This window comes from Brachycentrus maculatus, unplaced genomic scaffold (genome assembly GCF_059751285.1).
Source record: "Brachycentrus maculatus isolate JH-2025_06_01 unplaced genomic scaffold, ASM5975128v1 h1tg000136l, whole genome shotgun sequence".
NCBI lineage: Eukaryota > Metazoa > Arthropoda > Insecta > Trichoptera > Brachycentridae > Brachycentrus > Brachycentrus maculatus.
This window is the reverse complement of record NW_028280889.1, coordinates 153,011-177,867: the sequence shown is the minus strand read 5'-3', so window position 1 is coordinate 177,867 and position 24,857 is coordinate 153,011. Positions and strand designations below refer to the sequence as shown.

Here is a 24,857-nt window from a genome sequence, read left to right as displayed (position 1 = left end):
TAGTAGGTTATTCAAAACAAATTTATCTGACACATTGTTTTTTAACTAGAAATATTGCTAAAACTAATCTTTTTAACAGATCAATTTGAAGAAAAATAATTACTAATACATATCATTAAAATATTATGATTTTATTTTAAATCTGCATTCTATAAACTGCCAATAGGACCCATAAATATTTTTTAAGCATATCGGCATTTTGAGCCACAGAGATAAATAATAATCAATCAATTATAGTGCTTTAAAGCAAAGTGACAAAAAATCACTCTGTTAGGATAAATGCTAAGTATTTTACAAAACATAGTACTTATTTAACATGAGAAATATTGCAAAATACAATACAATATAAAAAATAATTTCTATGAACTTACTTCTCCCACCGATCTTTGGCAAACATCTAAAACTAGATATTTAGGTTGTAAACGTATAATGTAATAATGGTTCTAAAGGATATACTGGAGGTTTACATGTTTTTAAAGAGGATTAACAGATGAGCCGCGAAGAGAAATTGGACACTGAGTAACGGGTTAACAGAAGCTTAGAGGTTATTTTGAAATTGATTGTTGCTACAACATTTGTAATGAAATATTACTAAATCAACAAATAACTAGAGGTGATTCTCGATTTATGAACTTTTGTTACTGGTTTTTCACTTCAAATTGTACATTTTACAAACCAAATTAGTCAATTAACATATCGGATTGGAAGTTTAACAAAACAAATTGTATAACTACTACTACTACTACTACCATCACGCTGTTTCCCCGCAGGGGTAGGCAGAGAGGATGGAACGCCACACTCTTCTGTCCTGACATACACTCCTCGCCTCCTTCACATCCATACATCTAGTCATACATGCCCTCCGATTACGCAGACTTTTGACACCGCCAGATTTTAGGTTCTGATTGATCTGATCGTGCCAAGTCTTTTTCGGTCGTCCACGTTCTGTTTTCCCTCTCACATTCGCCACATATATTTTCTTAGTCATTCTCTCGCTATCCATTCGCTCCACATGTCCATACCACCACAAAGAGCTCTTGTATAATTGTGTTTTATAAAAATGATAAATTTTTAAAATATATATTTAAAGTAGTACTCATGATTAAAAGTAGTATTGAAAATCTTGTCTGTAAACATGAGTACACATTGCGCGCACAGATTATGACAGCGCGCCGTGCAGGCTTGCCAACTTGACAACTAATGCACTTTCTAGTCTTAAAAATAAAAGATATGGGCAGGTATTCACACTGACGATATATGTAATAATAATATAAATATATTTTTTTAAATTCTGTTTTTTTTTTTTATAAATAAAATACAATATAAGGTATAATTTGTTTTGTAAAATGTCCTATTTGATTTATTAAATGCCAATTTGATTTAAAAATGTCCAAATTGAAGTGAAAAACCTGTATCATGAATATCACACATTGGTCTCATAATAAAGAGATTTCGTAAAATACCATTACGAATAGTGGTATTTTCCAAAATCCGAATATTTCTACGAAACATCTGCTAATCCTGTGTGTAAAGTCTATGTACTGTTCAACTAATATTCAAACTTTACTTTAGCTAAGAATGAATTGAATATTTCTAAAGGTAACAATACTTTGGTATTGAATTAAAAACCAAATGGGGTGACATATATAAATAATGAAACTATCTACATTTTAGTTGCAAGAAAAACCAACAATTTGTGACTTCATTAGAATCGAAATCTCAATATTTGTGACACCCATTATGTAGAGTTTACATACTCTGTTGATGCATGTTGCGTTGAAAGCAAGGCCTGTGGTAAATTGTATACCTGATTTTAACAGCATTACTATCATCCATGCATTTGTGTAATGATTCAATATGCTAGCAATTTATTAAAATATATTATTTTGATAATGGAATTTTTAAATGAAATTACCGGTATTTCGGATTCATGGACACATTAACACGTTAGACGCGATCGGGGGCACAGTGACCTCGCCTGTGTTGGACCGCAGCACCATGGGGGGCACCAGTGACCTCAATCAAGAGCTATATTCATAATGCTTTATCTGTGGAACCCATCGTCAAATCAAAAAATTAAATAAACTAAATTAAAATACGTAAATTACCAAAAAGGTTTTTTTTGTGAATTTCAAAATTGACTAATTTTAATATTGGCATTTAACGTGTTAAGAGAGTCTCAACACTTTATTAACTGATAATTTTTTTAAATTGAACAATTTTTTTCAATTTGATTAACACATTGTTGTCAGGCGATTTATTCATTAACCTCGACCCTAATTATACTCTGGCAGTCTGCCGCCCGACCCTCAGTATACTAATCACAAGTAACCGCAACACCCAATTCCCATCTGTACAATGTTTGCAGGCGTCTCTCGCGCTCTTCCAAAAGTAAGCAAATAGAACGCTTGCAAGCGTCTCCCGCTCTCTACCGACAGTATGTAAAAGAAACTTTTAAGCGTTTCCCGCATACAATGTGTCAAACCAAATTTATTTACTAATATAAAATTGTGACTATTGTAGTTCCGGATTTTGTCATTGATTGAATTAATTTAATTGAATTTATGTTGGAAAAACTGACTCATTGGTGTTTGGTCGTTTACGGTTGGCAGTGAAAAGCCAACTTTTGGCAGGTAATGTGTCAAAAATCCTTTCATATGTGGAGCATGTTGAATCTGGTATTCCTCCAGAAAAAAAGCTCATTACCAATATTACAGTGGTCAAATTTGGTCAGGATAGAGACAGATATACAAAGCAAAATTTAAAAAAAAAATGGCCAATTTGAGAGCAAAAAATGTATGAATTTTCTACCCAAAAACTTGTATATTTTATTCAATTTACTCTAAGACTATTGATTATACTATAAAATGGTTTTTGGCATATTCTAGGTATACAAGGTAATATCAGTATCATTTAATATTTGGATGTTTTTGAAGAAAAGCCGTGGCTATAGTTTGCATATTATTAAAAAATGGACAGCGCTTATTTTAAAACAGGATAATTATTTATAATTTCATATTTTACTCCATGTGGACGGCTACTTTTAAGTAATTCTAATCACAGCGTGACCACAAATATAAAAATGCATGCGTACCCATATGGTATGTTTTTATTATGTTGTGTTTGTAATGAGATGCAACGAGTGATGGTGCAACAATATTTCAGGAGTGTTCATTTCAAGATAGAGAAGCCTTCGCCAGAGTGATTGCTAACGTCAGAGGTAGCTGACACGGCAAAGGAAGAAGAAGATTTTTTTTAAGTGGAGAAACCCAGATTTGTGAACAAGTATCCAAATGGATACACTCAAAATTTGTAATAAAAAATGTTGGGTAGTAAGAAAAATGAATTAGTTTTAATTACAACCGCAACATAGCTTGCTTCAATTTATACTTATGGTCAGACTTTACAAACAATTTAAAGATAATAATTACACGAGTATTTATTTAAATTTTCATGTCCAAGACATTGACCCTTTTCCTAAGATCAAAAGTCGGGGACCATCTTATCAACGAATACGCCCATCTGTGAATATCGAGGAACTACTGCATTATTCTTATAACAGAGGAAATCCATATTTCTATTATCTATGGAAATTGCACATAAAACATGCATATTAATTTATTTACAATGCATTTAGTAAAAATTTAAATGTTCTTTGAAAGAAATCACATCATTTAATTCATAATTATTTAGTGGACTGATTGAGGACGGTCATAAAACGAAATTGAAGGCTTTGGCCCAAAACAATGAATGTCTGATATTCATTTTAATATTCCTTGTCTATGATTAATTTCACACACATGCAGAAAGAATTTTAAAAATCACATGTCCCTAAATTAGGTGTTAAAAATATGCTGCTTTATGTAAAATGATAACAAAGATATTTGGGTTTTTATTTCGTCCTGTAAAAAATGTGTTTTTTTGACATGTCGCTCACTCCTTTCAAGAACGTCATAAATCAAAAAACTTGATTTTTCAGGAGAACGTTTTTAAAGTTAAAATATATAATACAATGTATTAAAAATAAATATTAAGCCACTTTTTGAACTTTTTACTGTGCAACAGATCTTTTTAGGTAAAACCTGAAGGTTTTTTCTCCATTTGAAAAATATTTAATATATTTAAAAAAATAATTAAACAATACCTTTTCTTCAAAATGCAAAAACAACATTTTTTGCCCCGTAGCGGGTAAATATTGAGTTAAAAATATGCCTTTTTTGCTGGGATATAGTACATTTTCTAGGTATTCCAAAAACATGCACAACTAAATATTGTCAATTTTTGATTTATGACGTTCTTGAAAGGAATGAGCGATGTGTGATTTTTGGTCCAAAAGCCTTCAATTATTTTATCTTATACTATTTTTTTAAGAGTGCGACTTAGTAACTAAGAGAGAAACACAACAATATATTTTTTTTCTCTTGCAGACAAAAACGAGATTATTTTCATTTTTAATTAAATTTATGGCCAACAAGATAAGAGAAATATTAACCGTTTTGGTGCTGGGATTTTTTCTTACTTGTTTGTATAAAATTTTAGACTTTTTTGTCATTATTACAAGGTTTTTAATATTAAAACTGGTTTTAGGTTATCCACGATTATCGCAATCTGTTTTTGTCGGCATAATTAATTTCTGTTATGGTGGGGACTGACCGGAGCATTTCATCGTAAAGTACATAATGTCGTAACATCGCTCGCGGCGAGCATCCGAAACTATGGATGGAGCGCTCTGGAGCGCTATAGAATAAGGATTCGCTGTACTGACTATACGAATGCTCGAATCGTGACGTGTTACGTTATGACGAAATGGCTCCGGTCAGTCCCCACCATTAGATATTTATTTATGAGAACTTTCTAGGTTATGTTAAGGAGTTGCGAATGGAATGCGAATCAGTGAGTTTTGGAATTGTGTTTGTGGGCGGTGGTGCGAGGGTTGAGGGTGCAGGATCCGGCACTTTTCTCGGCCAAGTGCATTCGCCAGCTCTCTTCGTCGGCCGGTATGTTGGCGCAGCAGAGGGGGCACTTCCAGAACTCGTCACTTGTCTCTGAAATGTCAAAAAAAAAAGCTTTTATACGGTGAAATAAGATCGCTGAGAATCAACGTATGAATCAATATATCAGCTCACTCCTTTCAACAACGTCATATATCAAAAATCGTCAATTTTCAGTTGTGCATGTTTTCGGAATGCCCATAAAATGTACTATATTCCAGCAAAAGCAGCATATTTTTAACATAATATTTACCCGCTACAGGGCAGAAATTGTTGTTTTTGCATTTTGAAGAAAAGGTATTGTTTTATTATTTTTTAAATAAACTAAATATTTTTCAAATGGAGAAAACATCTTCAGGTTTTACCTGAAAAGATCTGTTGCATGGTAAAAAGTTGAATAAGTGGCTTGATATTTATTTTTTAATACATTTCATTATATTCTTAAACTTCAAAAACGATCTGAAAAATCTAATTTTTTGGTATATGACGTTGTTGAAAGGAGTGAGCGATATGACAAAATGCAAAATGCGCTAAGAATGTCAGAAATGAAGCCTCTAAGGAGCATATCAGGCAACACTCTACAAGATAGAATAAGGAACACCAGGATAGGGGAAATATGCGAGATCCAAGATCTCGCATATTTCAGAAGTGGGGAAGGCAACGAATGAGACAATGGTATGCGCGTGTGAGGAGAATGGAACCATCCAGATTCCCCCACATTGCACTGCACGGCCAACCCCTAAAGTAGAAAGCTCCCCGGTAGACCACCAAAGAGATGGATTGACAGCTGGGAATCGATATTACAGGAGGCTAATCCCCCTTGAAAATGGTCCACAAGACCTACACCAAGAAGAAGAAAAAGAAGAAGATATAAATGTCACGACTGCTCTGAAATAAGGTGATCTGGTAAAAATTTGAACGGACTATACCTGAAGGAAATTGACAAGTGACTAGAGTGAGTTCCTAAATTTGCCGACAAGTGTTACCAGGATGGAATGATGTAGAAAAAGACTTACGAATGCAGTCATTATCAGCCACGTGTCTCTGGAAGTTTTCCACCGTAACTGGCTCCATGCACCTCTCACACAAGCGATACTCCGCGCTATGCGGACAGTCTCCTAAAACACATTACATTAGTAACAGGTAATAATAATGGGCTGCTCGACTTCCGAAAATAGGAGAGAATGGCGAAAGAGATGTCATCTGTTGCTACAGACCAATCCGCAGGATTGAGACCAGAGAGAGAGAAAGTAATAATATCAATATTAACACACTAATGATGGGAAAGGTATTTCTACCCGTTGGGTGGATTAATGCTTAAGGACGGGAAGGGTATTTTTACCTTCTGCGCCAGTCTCATTTCAAAGGCAGAAAAGAAGTAATTGTTTCATGTTTTTATATGAATATTATGTACCAATCTCTTTGTTAAGGTCTTAACTATATGTACACAATTATCGAATCCTGTCACCAGTGGTTCGCAGGCGGAAAAAAACACCCATCCTTAGTGTTTTAATATTATTTATTATATCGGATACTAAATTATTCACCCTATGGATGAGATATAAATTTAAAAGGTGTCTCAACATGATATGGAAACATGCATCGTTCTTTCCTTTTTTTATTAAAAAAGATGGAAGTCTGATCATTCCAGGGCTTAAGCCAACCAGATGGCAGGTCGTAAGCCCTGGTATTCTCAGACTTCCATCTTCTTTCATAAAATAAGGGAAGAATGATACATGTTTCATATCAAGTTGAGACACCTTTAAAAAAAACAAAAATATCATCTTCTTATTGTGCCGCTCCACGAAGGTTGGCAATCATGGCATTTTTTACTTTTTCTCAGCCGTTCTAAGCAGAGACTAAGGCTAAGCTGGAAACGCTCAAAATCGTCTTTTACATACTGTTAGTAGAGACCGGGAGACGCCTATAAGCGTATTTGCTTACTTTAGGTAGAGCGCAAGAGACGCCTGCAAACATTGTACAGATGGGAATTGGGTGTTGCGGCTACTTGTGATTAGTATACTGAGGGTCGGGCGGCAGACTGCCAGAGTATAATTAGGGTCGGGGTAAATAAATAACCGTCTGACATCAATGTGTTAACCTTTCCAGTTGGTATGATGTAACTTGTATGGCAATGACATCTGTGGATGTTTCTATGTAATTTTGTCATAAAATAAAACCTAGAGATAGTGAGTTTTATTATTTTTACATAATTTTTTTCTTTATAATACATATATTTTGTGAAAAAAAAAGTGCATGTCAGCTCCCCAGAAAAACTCAAGTATCAATTATTGTACTCCCGGAAAGGTAAGCAAGCACTATTAGCACTTTGGAACTAGCACAGCACCGGTCTCTGAGGAATAAAATCCAAGGAGCTGACGCAGAGTAGCGGTGTCTGGTAGACCTACCCGTCAGGTGGGAGTTGAGGTCCCGCAGCTGCAAGGGGGCGCGGCAGGAGGGGCAGCGCCCCAGCAGGGGGCAGGCGCGCCAGTAGTGCGCGTCCAGGGCCCCCGGGCCCCCCCGCACACCACACAGGCAGAACGGGCAGACGCTGTCACACTCCGGCACTTCTCCCCTGAACAAGAACAGTAATGCATCAAACATATACCACAGCTGCCCACGGGGCTGCAGGGCCCCTTGTCCGCAACGCTTGCAGAACTGCCCATGATTTGTGAGTCGTCGTGCGCTAATTGCATATTTTTGATGCCGTCTTCAAAAGCAAAGGCGAAACCACACCATATTCAAATTTTTGGATAATCTATCCAATATGTGTTTGATAATGTCTTAATAAGACGAAACGCATCACATGTTATCATATATATCTAAATAAAAGTAGAATTCAATCCAATAACCTTGTTTAATTTTGGATATATTACTCAAAAGTTTAAATAAATAATGAGATAATAAACAAATTAAGAAATGAAATGAAATGAAACCTCACCTCTCCGAGGCCTTAGGAGTGCTGGAGCCGCTGCGGCTGTTTCCATCGATCTGGCTGTCTCCGCCGTCGTCCTGGCCATAGTCGTAGGTCTCTATTTCCATCTGGCTCTCGTCAAAGCTGTCAAAGTTGTTGTCAATATAGCAGGTGGACACGTTCGGTCCCGACTTGCTCCGGTATATTGCGTTCCTTGCGTTCTTGTTCCTCTTGAGGCTGCCCGTGGGGCTGCAGGGCCCCTTGTCCGCAACGCTTGCAGAACTGCCCATGATTTGTGAGTCGTCGTGCGCTAATTGCATCTTCTTGATGCCGTCTTCGATAGCTGAAGTGTTTTCACCGTCGCTGAAGCACGTTCGGTTGTCAAAGACGATGCTGGAATGCAAGTTCCGAGCGACAATTTTTTGGGAATGGTGATTGACGTGACCGTTCGTCAGATTGGTCACGGACCCGTTCAAGCCCTTGTTCTCGCCGTTGATGTTTACGGAGTTCCTGGTGAGCTCCGCGTGCTGGTATTGTTTATACTTCATCTCGGGCAGGTTGGAGCCGTTGTCAGCTTGCGGACAATAGTTGCCATTCTGCATGATGCTGTTCTGCCAGTTCTTCTCTAGGACGTAGTTTCGAGGGTTCTGCGGAGTCCGGTTGACTTTCGGCTGGTGTTTGGGACTCACGGCGCTGTCCAGTCGCAGTTTATTGTAACCTAAAACAGAAAAAATAGTTTCATTAATTGATTTGGCAGTCACTTTGTGGTATAATCTAATCTTCAAACACCGTATGAAAATGATGCGGAATGCAACGAAACACGTGAGACAGTAGATTTTAAGAAATAGTGGTATTTACTAAGTAAAAAATTAAATAAAAATGAGAAAATATAGCCCTGGATTTGACGCTTTACCCATGGCGGGCACGCAGTCTGCGACACCTTTGATAATGCCCACCGCTGGTTTGGCACGCAGTTTGTGACAGACATTCAAACATCAATTTTTGACTTGAAATGTAGCTAATCTATATATTTATATATAACAAACTGATTTTACCATAGTAATATCGATGGTAATAGATCCCAAAAGAATTATGGGCTAGAAAAACTAGATGTAAAACTAGATGTAAGATCAGTTTAAAAGTAGTCAAAAATTAGTTTAAACATTCAGTGAAAACACAAAAAATTGCCATGACAGTCGTAATGACCCTGTAAATGCCCAGATTTTCATATTCATCTTCATCTATGTTGAGATGTCAAAAAATTAATATGATAAATAACTTTTATAATCGGAGATAAATAAATACAAGATTGTAAGTCCATCACCAAATTTTCTAGAAGTACCCCAGTGTAGGCAGTGAAAGGGATTAGTTTTTAGTTTAATTAGTCAGCTAGATCCGATTCCGACTCGACGTTGGCCGGTACATAGACACCCACAACCCCGACCAGCACAGCAGACACACTCAAAATGTCGTCAAGAAGTAAGTAAGTACCGGGGTATTCCGTATCATGTTTGACGCCGTTGAATCCGACAGCGGAGTGCTTCTTGGCGGCCGGCTTCTTGAGGCTGCTCCTCGGCTGGTAGCCGGAGCTGGTCATGGAGGAGCTCATGGAGCCCGTCATGCTGATCTGCGACACGCTCATCTCCGAGATCTGGGAGATCTTCATGTTCACGGAGTCGTCCATCTTGATGGACTCTTCCATGTACTTGTGCGACCGCTCCGATGGGCAGTCCTCGCTCCGACTCACCCCCATCAGATCCTCTTGTTTCTAGAAGAATCAAATGAGGTTTAACTAACTAACTTGCCATGCCAAGCTAATAACTTGGCATGGCAAGTTAGTTAGTTAGGATTTTTTTTAATATTATTATTTATTATTATTTTACATATAATATATAAATTAAAATGGAGTTCTACAAATTAAACACCAAATAATATTTTTACAACATATATTGTATAAAATAATAAAAAAAATATCCAATATACATTCTTTAAAAAAATCGGGCGAGGAGAGACGTATTACTTTTCTGGCGGTCGGCCGCCGATTGAATTCTGTGTTTGCGACTAAGGCCTTAAGAATAGCAGGTTATGCTGTTGTCACCAATGTGTCACCAACATACCCACATTCCTTACACAGATTTGATGGCTTTGCACCGGGCCACTGACCTGCTGGTCCAAGCGGTCGAAGCCCTGGAACAGGTGTCGGTAGATGAGGTTCCGGCGCGTGACGGGGTCGTCGGGGGGCAGCTGCGCGCGCACGAGGCGCGGGGCGCGGCGGTAGGCGGCCAGCAGCAGGCGCTCCGCCGCGCGCCGCACCGCGCCCTGCCCGTGCGTCAGCCCGCCTGCGCCCAGCTCCGCTACGCAGCGCGCCTTCAGCCCACTGCACACACAACATGAGGACATAAGGGGCGCCAAATGTGGCTACACAACTACGCTTGGATGGCTTGGCTTGACTCTGGCCAATGTCTGTACCCGACGGATTCTCCAGTTCTTTGGACAAGTTGCATGTGGCAAAAAGGATAGCCTGGAACGACTTGTCGAGGGTAGCCTGCAGGAGAAGAGAGGGAGAGGAAGATTCCCCACACGATGGACCGATCAAATTAAGGCAGCAGCAGGCACCTCGGTGGTTGGAGCGCTACGTGCAGCGCAGTCAAGGGATAACTGGAGAAGAGTCATTGCTTCTGCAAGGGTCACAAGCCTCAGCAATGAGGAATAAGACGGAGAAGAAGAAATGTGGCTACATCGTAGAATGCTACGCAATCCATGGACTGATATGGTCTGCAACGTGAATGTGTTCCAAAGAGCAAGAGCAGGGAGACAATTGCTGACTGATATCAAGGTCAGGAAGGTGTCCTATCTGGGGCATGTGCCGAGAGAAGACAGGTACGAGCTATTCAATTTATTCAATTCAATTCAATTGAATCTATTTATTTCAATTAATATATACATTACAAACTATAAAAAATTTAAATCGTATACATTAAAATAAAATATATGCAAGAACTATTGCTAAAGATGTAGAAGAATCCCGCTTCGGAAAACTCCTTCAGACGTATGAACAGATCAATATCCAATGAGATATTGTTCAACATGCGGTAGCTCTTCCTACAGGCATATACCATCGGCAGGTTGGTCCTGTGTATAGGAATGTGAAACAATCTATGTCGACGCTATCTTAGGTAACTATCGGGAACATACAGACCAATGTTCCGGATAATTTCAGGATTATCGATCATACCGCGTAACAATCAATAAAAATACGTAGTCAAATACACATTCCTTCTAGTCTCTAGACTGTTGTAGCCGAGCATACCCTGGAGGAACTGGGTCGGGTAGAGCCGAGGATGATAGCCGTACTCTCTCATGTAGAGATACCTCAGAAACTTCTTTTGGACTTTCTCTACCATAAGAGAGTACTTAAGCTCGTGTGGCCCCCAAATCATGGAGCCACTCTCGATTCTACTTCGCACCAAGGAGTTATAAAGAGTTCTCAGCATGCGGGTATTTTATTGCACCTAATAGAGGGTCAACGAGGTGTGGGTAGGCGACAGATCTCCTGGCTCCGGAATATACGAGATTGGACGGGGATCAGGACTGTTTAGAGCTGCCCGAGACAAGGACAATTACCCTCAAGTGACATGACACGCACAGAAAAAGAAGAATATTACCTGTGTTTATCTATTCCGTGGTTGAGGAGTAACTGTTCCACCATCAGCAGTCTGGAGAGGGCGAGGCGAGGGGCCGTCCCGGCTGTCAGGGGTCGTACCAAGTGTGCCGGGATTATGTTCAAACTCCTGCAAACACCGTGAAAACAATCAACCTTCAAAGCTGAGAATTATTTTAGGAATTGATAAATTTAAAAAATGTATAAACAGTTTAGGCTTTACAACATTTTGAGTGTGTCCAAATACATATTATTTTTTGACATCTCATCAACAAAGATGAAGAAGAATATGAAGGTCTGGGACCGTCATAGGCTGGTTTAAGTGATCACTTTACACACGTGTAACATTCACTAGTAGAGACATCTATTGATGAGACGAAAATAAGCTTTTTATTGAGCAGAAGCTCTAATTGGTGAACGTTGTAAAGTGTGTAAAGTGATCACTGAAACCAGCCTATGACGGTCGTCAGCCCCGTAAATGCCCAGACTTCCATATTCTTGAGATGTCAAAAAATAATATGAAAGTAACTCCTGTAATTGGAGATAATCCAGATTTTGTGAACAAGTATTTGGACACACTCAAAATGCTGTGATCAGTTAAAAATAATCAAGTTTCAAAGCCGAGAATTATTTCAAGATTTGATAAATTTTAAGAATGTATAAACAGTTCAGGTTTTAATCAAAAAGGCAGAATGTGCAAAGTTACCTGACTGGTGGACAGTCGGCCATGCTCAGGAGGGTGTGCATCGCTAGGGAGTGGACTCTGGGTGCGGGATCTCCAGCTCTGGTCAGCAGCTCCGGAACCAACTTCTCCACACACCGAGTTATCTCCGACGGATTCACTCTGCAACCAGAAAAACTCCCCTACATATTCAAGCATATATAAAAATTGAGTCAAAAGTATGTCAACTTCCGAGGTCAGGGTACTCTTTGACCATTCAGAATAAGGTCAGACTATTTCCTGAACATTTTTATAAAGGTCAGTCTATTCTTTGGAAATTTTTATAAAGGTCAGACTACATCCTGAATATTTTGATGAAGGTTGGACTATTACTAAACATTTTAATAAATCTCTGCATTTCTCTTATGTCAGGCTATTTTAAAACATTCCAATAAGGTTCAGACTACACCCTCGATGAAGGTTGGACTACTTCTTAAACATTTCAATAAAGGTCAGCATTTCCCTGAACATTTAAATAAAAGTCAGCCTATTCTCCGAACATTGAAGGTTAGACTACTTCTTGAACATTTTAATAAGGGTCAGACTACACCCAAATGAAGTTCATATTCCAAGAGCGGAGTGCCCACCCACCTGCCCTGTATGAAATCGGTGAAGAAGGTCCTGGTGGTGTCGGCCGCGAGGCTGTACACCGAGTGCACGGGGTCCCGGAGCGCCCGGTGCAGTAGCAGTGTGGCCGCGCGCGCCGCCTTGTTGGGGCTCAGCGCCACGGGCGGGGCTCTGCCCCCCGCCGGGGGCCCGCTCGACTTGCTGTCGAAGCACCTCAACTCACCCTGGACACACAAAAGACAATTGAGCTCTAAAATTGGCTAGTAAGTCGATAACGAAGAGAAAAATAAATATTTATAAATACCTTTAAACTTTGCAAGCCTTCTTCTTTCTCTGCATAGTGTTTTGAGTAAAATTTCTCCACCTGAAAAAATATCAACATAAGCCGCTTGCGCACTACACGGAATTTGACCGTCCGGCAGTACGGTTTTGAAAAATGAAAGCGACTACGACAGTTAAGCGTGATCGAGATTACGCGCAACGTGTTCACGCACCGATTAAGAGCTCCGATCCGAAGAAAGATGAACAAAAGCACAAGCCAATCCAAGCCAATCATCCGTTTATATGCTAACTGACGTGCCGGACGATAAAATTCTATGTAGTGCACAAACGCCCATAGAAGATGTAAAATTAGTATATTTTGTATTTTAAAAGCATTGTTAACTTTGTGGTATGGTAATATAACACTCTCCTTATCATTCATTGTTCACTTTGTGTAAAACCACTTAAAAACTTATTACATAATGACTACCAGCTTCAGAATAACTATTCCATCATCATTCCAGAGTAAGTCTACAGGTGACCTGATGATGGAGTTTTCAAGTGGATTTGTGAAAGAGAATGATAAATGAGAAGGAAAGAGTTACACAATAAGTAAGTTATTCTCACCAATTCCTCTCCGAATATGAGTATGGGAAGCGCCGCCTGCTTTCTATCTCTCTCCCCCATCTTGGGCCGCCCCTTGGGGGGATCTGCCGGCTCTGTCTGGCATCCTCTGAGGTACTCGTTTGTGTGGGAGCTGACAATAGAAACAAGCACGTCAAGGTAGGCATTATCCTAAGAACAAGAGTCAGACTGCTCCCTGAACATTCTGATGAAGGTCAGACTACTCCCTGAACATTCCGATGAAGGCCAGACTACTCCCTGAATGATCTAAAAAAGATAGAATACTTACTATACAAAGATTCTAAGGTCAGACTTCTCTCTGAATGATCTAATAAAGATCAGTCTACTCCCTGAATATTCTGATGAAGGCCAGACTACTCCCTGAATGATCAATTAAAAGCCAGACAAAGATTCTAAAGAAAGTTAGACTACTACATGATTTATTTATTTTATTTATTGTAACTGCAGACAGTTGGTAGAATTCCATATTGAATTGTTGGGTAATATATCCAAAATAAAACACGTTTTTTTAAATTGAATTCGCGTTTATTTATGTATATATCAATACGTGACGCGTTTCGTCTTCTTATGACATTATCAAACACATATGATATTGGTGTTTGATAATGTCCTAAGAAGACGAAACGCGTCACGTATTAACATATGCATAAATAAATGTAGAATTCAATCCAAAAAACCGTGTTTTATTTTGTATGTATATTTTGTATAAACACATATGATATTGGTGTTTGATAATGTCCTAAGAAGACGAAACGCGTCACGTATTAACATATGCATAAATAAATGTAGAATTCAATCCAAAAAACCGTGTTTTATTTTGTATATATTACACAACAATGATTTATTTATGTGTTTTATGAGGTGAAGAATGTTTGCAAAAACAGAGTCGTGTGGAGCTCTATTCTCTCTGCCTGGGGAAGCGGCGTGATGGTTACTTAGTTAGTTATTATTTGACTATTTTCAATCAATTTAGGGGGGGGGGCATGTGTGTTTGTGTGAGGGATGGTAGTAAAAGGGTAAGGGTAATGATAACGGAGAGAAACTGACTGCCTGAGCGCCGGGAGCAGCCTCTCCTCATAGGCCTCGTAGCTGGAGCGATGGTGCGCCGGAGGCGGTGGGCCCGCGCTCTTGTTGCGGCGCCGCACGGCCACGGCCGCCGCCGGCGCGCCGACCAGCACAGCCCGCGGGACAGGGGACGACTCGCCTGCAATACGATCGATAATCCCATCACACAGTATCAATGAAAATTTTGAGTAAATTGTAAAAGAAACACACATATTTAAGGAACAGTTTATTTTAGGAAGTACGCTTGGATGGCTTGACTCTGGCCAATGTCTGTACCCAACGGATTCTCCGGTTCTTTGGACACGTTGCGCGTGGCAACGAGGATAGCATGGAACGACTGGTTGTGATTGATAGCCTGGAGGGGAAGAGAGGGAGAGGAAGATGATCCCCACACGATGGACCGATCAAGTTAAGGTGATTGGAGGGCAGTCAAGTAACTGGAGAAGAGTCATTACTTCCACAAGGGTTACAACCCTCAGTAATGAGGAATAAGACAGAGAAAAAGAGTTTATTTTATTTTGACGACTAGTTTCAGTCTACATTTAGACCAGAATATGTAAGCATAGCTTCCGATACTAGTCGTTAACTAAAATAAACTCAAGTGGTAAAAAACAAGTGTTTATCTTTTACAATTCCATCATGTCTTACCACAAAGTGAATGCCGAAACAATAAATAAAATTTTGAGTGTCTCCGAATCTTTGCATACTTTGCAAACTCTGGGTTTGTCTCTTAGGAGTGATTTATGTATATTGATATCTCAACATAGATGAAGAAGAATATGGAACCCTGGGTATTTTCAGAGCTTACAATTTGTGGTTTGAATGACAGTCGACCTCCGTGGTGTAATAGTTATCGTTTTTAGCTGCTGTGCTAGAGGTCCCGGGTTCAATTCCCAGGGCGGGGTGAAAATAAATATTAGTGATTTTACACTCTAATATTTTTTACACTACCCTGGACTGGTCCCTGAAGCGCAGGAGTGATCACCTTGCCTTCATTTAAGTAACGATCAAGATAACACTGCATCAGTATGATGCAGTACCCTATGCACCGTTAGGTGCGGATAAGGGTTAGAAGAGGAATAATAATAAAATGCATGTAATCCATGGGAAAGCTGAAGCAAGAAAATCACACATCAGCACGCCTACCAACCGAAGACACTCACCATTTCGGAGCGCTTCACCGTACTGCATGTTGGTGGGGCTGACGCTGTTGGCGGGACTGCTGAAGTAGCTTCCCTCGTTACCTCCTAGTCTCCCGATACCGTTCCTGAGCTGTACATCGCTGCTCGATCCAAACCCGGAGCTCTGATCTTCCAAATACATCTTCCCGGAACCTTCGATCAAGTCATTCTCAGACCCAGTCATATGTCCATACACCGCCTTTAGTTCGTGACTCTTCTTCTTAAAATGGACTCCCTCCCCGTACACCTGGTTTGACAGCCGTGGTGAAGTTATCCGCGACTCGGTTACATCGCTCCGAGGATTTTCGCGGCAATCCCCAACTCGGTCGGGACTGTCGCCGTTCAGATAGCCCAGTTTGCTTTCGTCCATCACGAGGCTGTTTCGGTTGTGTTTGGGTATGGCGGTGACGTAGGTCGACGACGTCTCGACCTTGTCCACGTTCGGTTGGCAGGTGTCGGCACCTTTCGGTTGCGGTTGTGGAGAGGGGGCGTCGATACACGGATTTGAAGGCGGCTGCGTCAGCATGTCTATGCTGAAGGCTATTTCTTCTGAATATTCATCATTTGCGGCATTCGGCTGAAAGAATGCGTATCGAGATTAGGTGCGTACAAAATCAACAATTTAAAAAAAAATTATTTAACCGATTTTAGTATTTCTTTCTGGTATTGGTTTTTATGGACTCTCCTGTACTCCGTACGCAGGGCTAACAACTCGGTAGGTTTGCCAGTGCAGGCAACCTAGTGAGTTTGCTCATTTGTTTAGGTACCTACTCATGAGTGAGTAAGTATTCGTGACTGAGTAACGAGTCACCGCATTATAGATACCCACCCCGTTGATGCGCAGTACCTGACTTTATTGACTCTGCTGCGTTCAGTATGCAGGGCTAACAACATGGTAGGTTTGGCAGTGTGGGCAACCTGGTGAGTTTGTTTGTCTGTTTAGGGGCCTACTCATGAGTGAGTAAGTACTCGTGACTAAGTATTGAATTCAATTAAATTTATTCTTTAATTAATATATACATTACAAACAAACATAACATTAAAAACATAAATTAAAAAGTAAGCAAAAAGACTCTTGTTAAAGATGTAGAAGAATCCCACTTCGGAATACTCCTTCAGACACATGGAACAGATCAGTATCCAGTGTGATATTGTTCAACATAGTGGTAGCTCTTCCTACAGGTATTACCATCGGCAGGTTGGTCCTGTATATAGGAATATGAAACAATCTTTGCCGACGCTGTCTTAGGTAACTATCGGGAACATGCAGACCAATGCTCCGGATAATTTCAGGATTATCCATCATAACCCGCAAAAATCGATAAAAATGCATAATCAAATACACATTCCTTGGTAACGAGTCACCACCGCATTACAGATACCCACCCCGTCGGCCTCAAGCAGCGCGTGGATGCGGAGCACCTGCGCCAGGCGCCCCCGGCCGGCCGCGATGGCGTCGCGCTTGCGGGAGGCGCGCTCGTACTGCTCCGCCAGCACGGCCAGCCGCTTCTGCAGCTGCAGGGCCCCGAGGGCGCGCCCCCCGCTGCACAGCGCCGCCGAGGCCGCCTTCAGCTTGCGCGCGTACTCAAAGCGCTCCGCTGCAAATCAAAACAATACTCAATGTTACTTATTTATATATCACATAGACATATAGATAAAAGTGTTCATCTGTTCATCTTAAATCTCCTTAAGTTACTCACCGATTGCAATTGAATATTCTTCTTCTTCTAACCCTTACCCACACCCAATGGTGCATAGGGCACTGCATCATATTGACGCAGAGTTATCTTGATCGATACTCACATGAAGACAAGGTGACACTCCTGCTCTTCAGTGACCAGTCCAGGGTAATATTAAATAAACATTAGGGTGTAAAATCACTAATATCTATTTTCACCCCCTCCCCTTGGGAATCGAGCTAGCTAAACACGCTAACCATTACACTAATGAGGAAGACTGTATGTAATATGCAATTGAATATGCGTATGCATATATTTAATAATAATATAATATACACGTAATATCGTACAATAAAATAAAGTGAATGGTGCACTAAAATCAGTTTTAGCAAATAAAAATCTATCAGCGGAAGCTAAACTGGCAGTACACAATGGAGTTCTGGTTCCAACCCTTATGTATGGAAGCGAAGCATGGAGTTGGCAAAAGAAGGATGAAAGCAGACTGAATGCAGTCGAAATGCGATCCCTCAGACGAATGTGTGGCAAAACGATGTTTGATAGATGTTCGAATGATGAAATAAGGAAAGAATGTAAGGCTGAGATAAGCATTATCGATAAAATTAAGAAAGGTGTGTTGAGATGGTTTGGACATGTGGAGCGTATGAGTGAAGAAAGAACGGTTAAACAAATTTATGGAGCGAATGTAGTTGGAAAAAGAAGCAGAGGACGACCGAGGAAAACTTGGCACAATCAGGTATGTCAAATACTTGAAAGCGGCCGGGTCAGGAGTCGTAATAATCGTCGGGTATGTATGAGGAGATGCATGAATGTAGAAGAGGCAAAGAATGTTTGCAAAGACAGAGTGGTGTGGCGTTCGATTCTCTCTGCCTACCCCTGCGGGGAAGCGGCGTGATGGTCAGTTAGTTAGTTAGTTTAAAATAATAATAATAATGTATTCTTTTCCGATGGTGATCCCCCTGCTGGCTTCTTCTGGAACCTCGGAAAACACTCTGCCATGGGTCCCTGCATTGTGCAGCCACTAGAGTTCCCGCAACGCAGAGGCCTGTGATCTCTTTCACCTGGTCAGTCCATCGGGTCCACCTCTAGCTCACCGACCTTCTAAACCGTAGTTATGACAAGCCTCTCCTCATAACAATAATATATACGTAATATTATATATTATGTCCCCCTCCATAGTGTAATGGTCAACACGCTGGGCTACCATACTGGAGGTCTCGGGTTCCCAGGGTGGGGGTCAAATAAATATAAGTGATTTAATCACTCTTAATATTAATTCAATATAACCTGAAGCGGAGGGCGGATCACCTTTCCATAATGTGTTTACAATCAAGATAACACCTCATTTATACGATGCAGTGCCCTATGCACTATCGGGTGTGGATAAGGGTTAAAAAAATATATATTTTACATGAGTTGTATTTTTTGACATGTTTTTACTTGTGGCCTGTAAAAACATTTTTTAAACAGCATTTTTGACCGCAATGGCAACACATGCGATACTAAACACTTCTCACAGCGGACAGCGTGCTTCTTGACAGCTACTATCTGCAATGACTGTTACGCTGACCCTCACAGATATGTACGTACCCAGAATGGCCGTGTGCTTCTTCTCCTCGAGCTGTCGGATGGTGGCGGCCACGTCGGGGTCCACGTACATGATGAAGGCCAGGTCGTCGTACGGGGAGTAGCTCTCCGCGAGGCCGGGCAGCTCCGCCCCCTCCGCGTCCAGCGGAACACCAAACACGTTCACCCCCATCAGCGCCACCTGAAGCCGCAAGGCGTTACTTGAGCCAACAATCCAATCCAGGCACACAGTCAAAATGTTTAGTTTCAAGTTAATACATATTACTATTATATTGCTCGCCTATAATGATCAGGACGCTCAGCTACTGTTTTGGAGATCCCGGGTTCGAATCCCAGGGGGGGTCAAATAAAATGTTGCACCCTGGAACGGGCGAGACGTATATTTTTCCAACAACAAAGGTATTAGTCATCTATACATGTCTCCACACGAATTTAAGACGCGGAGTGAATCAGTATTCGCGCCCGTTATAAGTTGCGTAATTGGACAGCGGACCGCCCGGTTAAAAGGTTAAACATAAGGTAAAGACCTGGTTGGACTTGTTCTCCTCGCAGTGGTGGGGGTGGGCGAGGCGCAGGCGCAGGTAGGTGGCGCGCACGCGGGGCAGCTCCGCCGTGCGCAGCTCCCGCGAGCCGGGCCCCGCGGGCGCCGCCAGCGCCACCCACCCCGCCGCGCTGTACTGCGGGCTGCTCGGCGTGCGCGGCGCCCCGCCGCCGCCGCCCGCCGAGTCGTGCACTAGGATCTCGATGCGCTCCGCTGCCGCAAGAACAAATTGCCAATGTAAGGAATATGGGTAGGTTTTTTTTTTTTTTTTTTTTCTTTTTCCTTTCACATTTTTTTGCAAGGTCATGTTACGGGTACAGGATTCTTGCACTTATGCTTTAGTGATTTCCAGTATGCATTATTTGGGAGAGAAAAAGTGCGAGGTTTTAAAAAATCTTAAAATACTCCCGCGCTTAGTGATTAGGACAATTAAATTAATTATCGAGTAATATAAGTACATCACTTTCAAGAGAAACGTTTGTTGAATCATGCCTGATGAAATTTTTAAGTACGATGAGGAGAGTAGTTCGGAGAAACTTGTGACGAAGACTAGAGATTCGCCTTTCGTGATTTTAGGGTATTGCAGGGTGTGTGTTGGCTGTAGCAGCCGGGGTTATAGGTTACAAAAAAAATATGGGTATTTTGATAATGAATACTTGACAGGACACTGCAGACTGAGGAAACACATGACAAAAATCTCACTTCATGACTCCCCAGTGTGCAGATTTTGTATGGAGGATAACGAAATGCCAATCCACATTCTCTACAATTGTGACGCACTCGCTCACAAACGAAATCACATCCTCGGAGGACCTCTACTGGACTCCGAGAAGGTGAAGCTCCTACCGCCAAGACAGGTCGTGAGTTACATGACTCATGTAGGTCTTGGCAGTGAGCTGTAATACAGAGGGAGGTCACAATAGACCTAATATGGTCGCAGTGACATAAGGGATGCAAGATCCCTTGACCCCAAAAAAAATGGGTAGGTTGGTGACACAGTGGCGACGACAACGTCCCGCAATCGTTGAGAAATGTCAATACGAAACTTTAAAAAAAAATCTTTTTAAAAAGATAAATATTTGCGTTTTTATCATTAACACAAATATTTCAATTTCACTTTGTAAAAAAAAAAAAACTTTTGTATTGGTACATTTATTCTGTATGTTGGTGATACAGTGGCGACGACAACGTCCCTCAATCATTGAGAAATGTCAATACGAAACATTAAAACAAAAAAAATCTTTTTAAAAAGAGAAATATTTGTGAATTTATTATTTACACAAATATTTTAATTTCACTTTTTAAAATAAAACCACGTTTTTATTGGTACATTTTTTCTCCAACCGGTTTCGACAAGAACCTTGTCATCATCAGGGTTTAACATGTACAGGTACGAAACCGGTTGGAGAAAAGATGTACTAATAAAATAGTGGTTAAAAATAAAGTTGTTTTATTTTATAAAGTTTATAAAATGTGCCACAAAGTATCTTCGAAAAACATTAAAGAAAAAGAAAAAAAGAAAAAATTCATACTATTTCTGTGAGCCTAAGCGGCTCATTATTAGAAATAGGTATCAAATTGTGGTAGAGCGGGTTCGAACCGAGAAACTCTGATTCAAGAGTCCGCAACACTAACCACGAGACCACAACCCAACACTTATCTTACTTACCCGAATCTTATTTATAGATTTGGCATTTAATTTATAGATCACTGCATCATATCGCAGTGTTGTCTTGATCGTTAACATATGAAGGAAAGGTGATCAGCCCTCCGCTTCAAGTACCAGTCCAGGGAATTGGATCTGACGATACTTGTAATTATATTATATTGTAAATAAACTTTGGAGATACATTGTCCATATCAGACAGAGGTTATATTCTACCCATTAAAGGCACGATAGCCTGCTTACGTATGAGTGTCTGGTGAGCCAGGAGCTGCTCTTAAGAGTCCGCGACACAAACCACAGGACCACAACCCGACACATACTAAAAGTAACTCGACGATATTTGTAATTATATTATATTGTAAATAAACTTTGGAGATACATTGTCCATATCAGACAGAGGTTATATTCTACCCGTTAAAGGCACGATAGCCTGCTTACGTATGAGTGTCTGGTGAGCCAGAAGCTGCTCTTAAGAGTCCGTGACACTAACCACAGGACCACAACCTGACACATACTAAAACTAACTTGACGATATTTGTAATTATATTATATTATAAATACACTTTGGAGATACATTGTCCATAGCAGACAGAGGTTATATTCTACCAGTTTAACGCACGACAGTCTGCTTACGTATGAGTGTCTGGTGAGCCAGGAGCTGCACGCGGGTGACAGCCACGCGGGCCTCCAGCTGCAACACGAGGTCGTGCGGGCCCCGCGCTCCGGGGGCGGACCTCCAGCCGCGCGTGGCGGGCCCCGCCCAGCCCAGCTCGCTGCCCAGATGCCCGGGGTCCTCACCTGCGCACGGAAATCCGTCCTTTTAACCCTTAACTGCATGACTGCATTGACAGTTGGTCTTGGAGAGACAAGTGAAGTTATTATTTTGGCGTTCATAGCTCGTCTTTTGGCTAAATTTGCATTCATTCAATCATTTTAGGGTACCGCAGAGGCAAACGCGTTATAATCAACTTTTTCAAGTACCTAAATGTAATACTGATTTTGGCAGAAATACTACAATTAACCGCATTATGGATACTTATAATAAAATGTTTAATGACGTAGATATATTTGGGAAAAGCACTAATTCCATAAAAAATGACATAAGCAGGAAATTAGGTGAATGATTGATCGTTGCCGTTTGTTCAACAAGCCAACTGTTTATTGGATGATTTATGTTGACATGGAATAGGTACTACACACACACACACACACACACACACACACACACACACTCACCCCAACCAACATAAGAATAGCATTATCGGAGGATTTATTTAATTGGCCATAGTTTGGTTAATTAATGTTGTATAATATATTGTATTGGCTGTAAAAATCCCAAATAAAATAAAATAAATTATGAACTATATACGTGAGTTATGAATGTATCTAATCAGTAACAACAAAAAATGGTTGCTTATATTTTTAAAGAACGTTTTAACACTAACTTTTGGGTATGTAACAAATTTGATACACTATGCAGTGAAGGGTTAATTTAATTTACAGATGGGTTTTGAGCTGCCTTGAAGGACATGGATGCAGGAGAATAAAGTTTAAATGATATTTGAATATGTAAATTTTTTTTAGTAAAAAGCTTGACATGAAGTGAGTTCTGGGACTTTTTTGTTTAAAAAAAAAGGCCTGGATATACATTTATATATATTGTTTAAAATTTACTCATAAAATACAAATATATTTACATAAAATACAAATATATTCATAAAATACAAATGTACATAAATTGTTTTAGTGCTATTTACTGTTTAGGTAGTGATCAACCTGGTCCAAATTTTTCCCATATTCCATACATTTTTTAAAAAATTACCTAGCGTCCAAGTGACTTTGAAATCTAGCTATGGCTTATGCAACACCGCTTATCATGACCGTACTCAGATTTAACTTTTTAAGTTTCATAGCCTACGCCTACTCGTGAGTGGATTTAATCTTTATGTTTAAAGTTACTATAATTTCATGTAATTCATGAGTGGAAATTCTAGGCAAAAACACTCGCTATCCCATACAAAATTTTTCCCAAACACCCAGGTCTGCATCCATTACTTTCAATAACTAAGACTGATAAATAAATAAAAATTAATTTTACTGAATTAAAATGAAAATCAGTTTCCAAGCAAAAAATCAGTCTTGGGAAGAAGCTGTTTGCTTCGAAACCGGTTGACATTATAATTAAGTTAATAAGACATGTGATTTTATTTTTGTAAGTTAAAAAAAAACATTATTGAATAAATAAACCTAATGAAATATTTAAAATATTTAAAATTAAAATTATCAAATATAATTAATAACTTACTTGTGGCGTAAATGACATGAAATCCAATGCGTTTTGGCATTTTCACCGAATTTATGCGCAATCCATAATATAAAAACGCATCTTGTTAAATAAGATAATAAGCCAACATTATTCGGTGGTTTTGTCGAGACGTAAAAAATCGATTTCTAGCAATTTCATTCCATTACAATGCATATACAGCCGCATTTCGTCGTTATTTGAAAAAATATATACATAAATTCACAGCAGACATCTTTTGAAAATTGACAGACGCGTAAAATCCAACGGTTCAACGTCTAACTTCACATTTTCGATAATTAAAAAAATGTTTAAAAATAAAAACAGCACAATCTTTACGCGTTTTATAATATAATTTCCATTTTACGCGACTTATATTGTTGAATAACAAGACGTCTTATAGAAAATTGTGACATTTGCGGAATTTGACAGAAAATTCCGCTACCAACCCCTAGACTAGAAAAAAACACACTGGGGTGGGAAAATGCACTCTATAAATATTTCCACTTGTTGTAGCAATAGAAAATAAACCTTATGGCAATAATGATAGCGGCTAATTTCGTTTGGTTGTAATTTGCGCATAAGCGCTTTCTGATACGAATCGATAAACTCAACACCTACTTATGTAGATTGGGGTGATGGCACGTATTTTGGACAATGGAGTTAGAATAAATAAACGAATAAACTGAAAAAATCTTATTTCTGTTAGTTTTAAGTTATGTATATTTTTTCTTTAAACATGCTTCCTACCGTACGGCTTTTTTCTTTGCCAATTTACTGCACCTTTTATTGCTTTATATTTTGCCTTTTGGCATGTGTTTACCTATTTGTTACTTTCTTATTTGTTTTTCAATCTTGTTAACCTTACCCCATATCCCAAAATGAGTAATGGAATTTACTTATCCGAATATCATATATCGCTCACTCCTTTCAAGAACGTCATAAATCAAAAATCGTCAATTTTTAGTTGTGCATGTTTTCGGAATGCCCAGAAAACGCACTATATCCCAGTAAAAGAGGCATATTTTTAACATAATATTTACCCGCTACAGGGCAGA

At 39.8% G+C, this 24,857-nt stretch overlaps 1 protein-coding gene across 1 annotated transcript; it reads right to left on the bottom strand.

Annotated features, from left to right (window-relative positions):
* Positions 1-4,890: 4,890 nt before the first annotated feature.
* On the bottom strand, positions 4,891-23,938 carry LOC148309196 (centrosomal protein of 104 kDa). Its single transcript, XM_088260439.1, has 18 exons — positions 23,803-23,938; positions 22,131-22,295; positions 19,818-20,044; positions 19,294-19,471; positions 17,393-17,604; positions 15,989-16,583; positions 14,808-14,964; positions 13,743-13,872; positions 13,159-13,218; positions 12,879-13,078; positions 12,273-12,410; positions 11,571-11,696; positions 10,069-10,282; positions 9,397-9,673; positions 7,933-8,623; positions 7,400-7,566; positions 6,008-6,109; positions 4,891-5,045 (listed from the first exon to the last, which is right to left on the bottom strand). Exons 1-18 carry the CDS (start codon positions 23,840-23,842, stop codon positions 4,891-4,893), a joined length of 3,834 nt encoding a protein of 1,277 aa, XP_088116565.1. The 5' UTR covers positions 23,843-23,938.
* Positions 23,939-24,857: the final 919 nt, after the last annotated feature.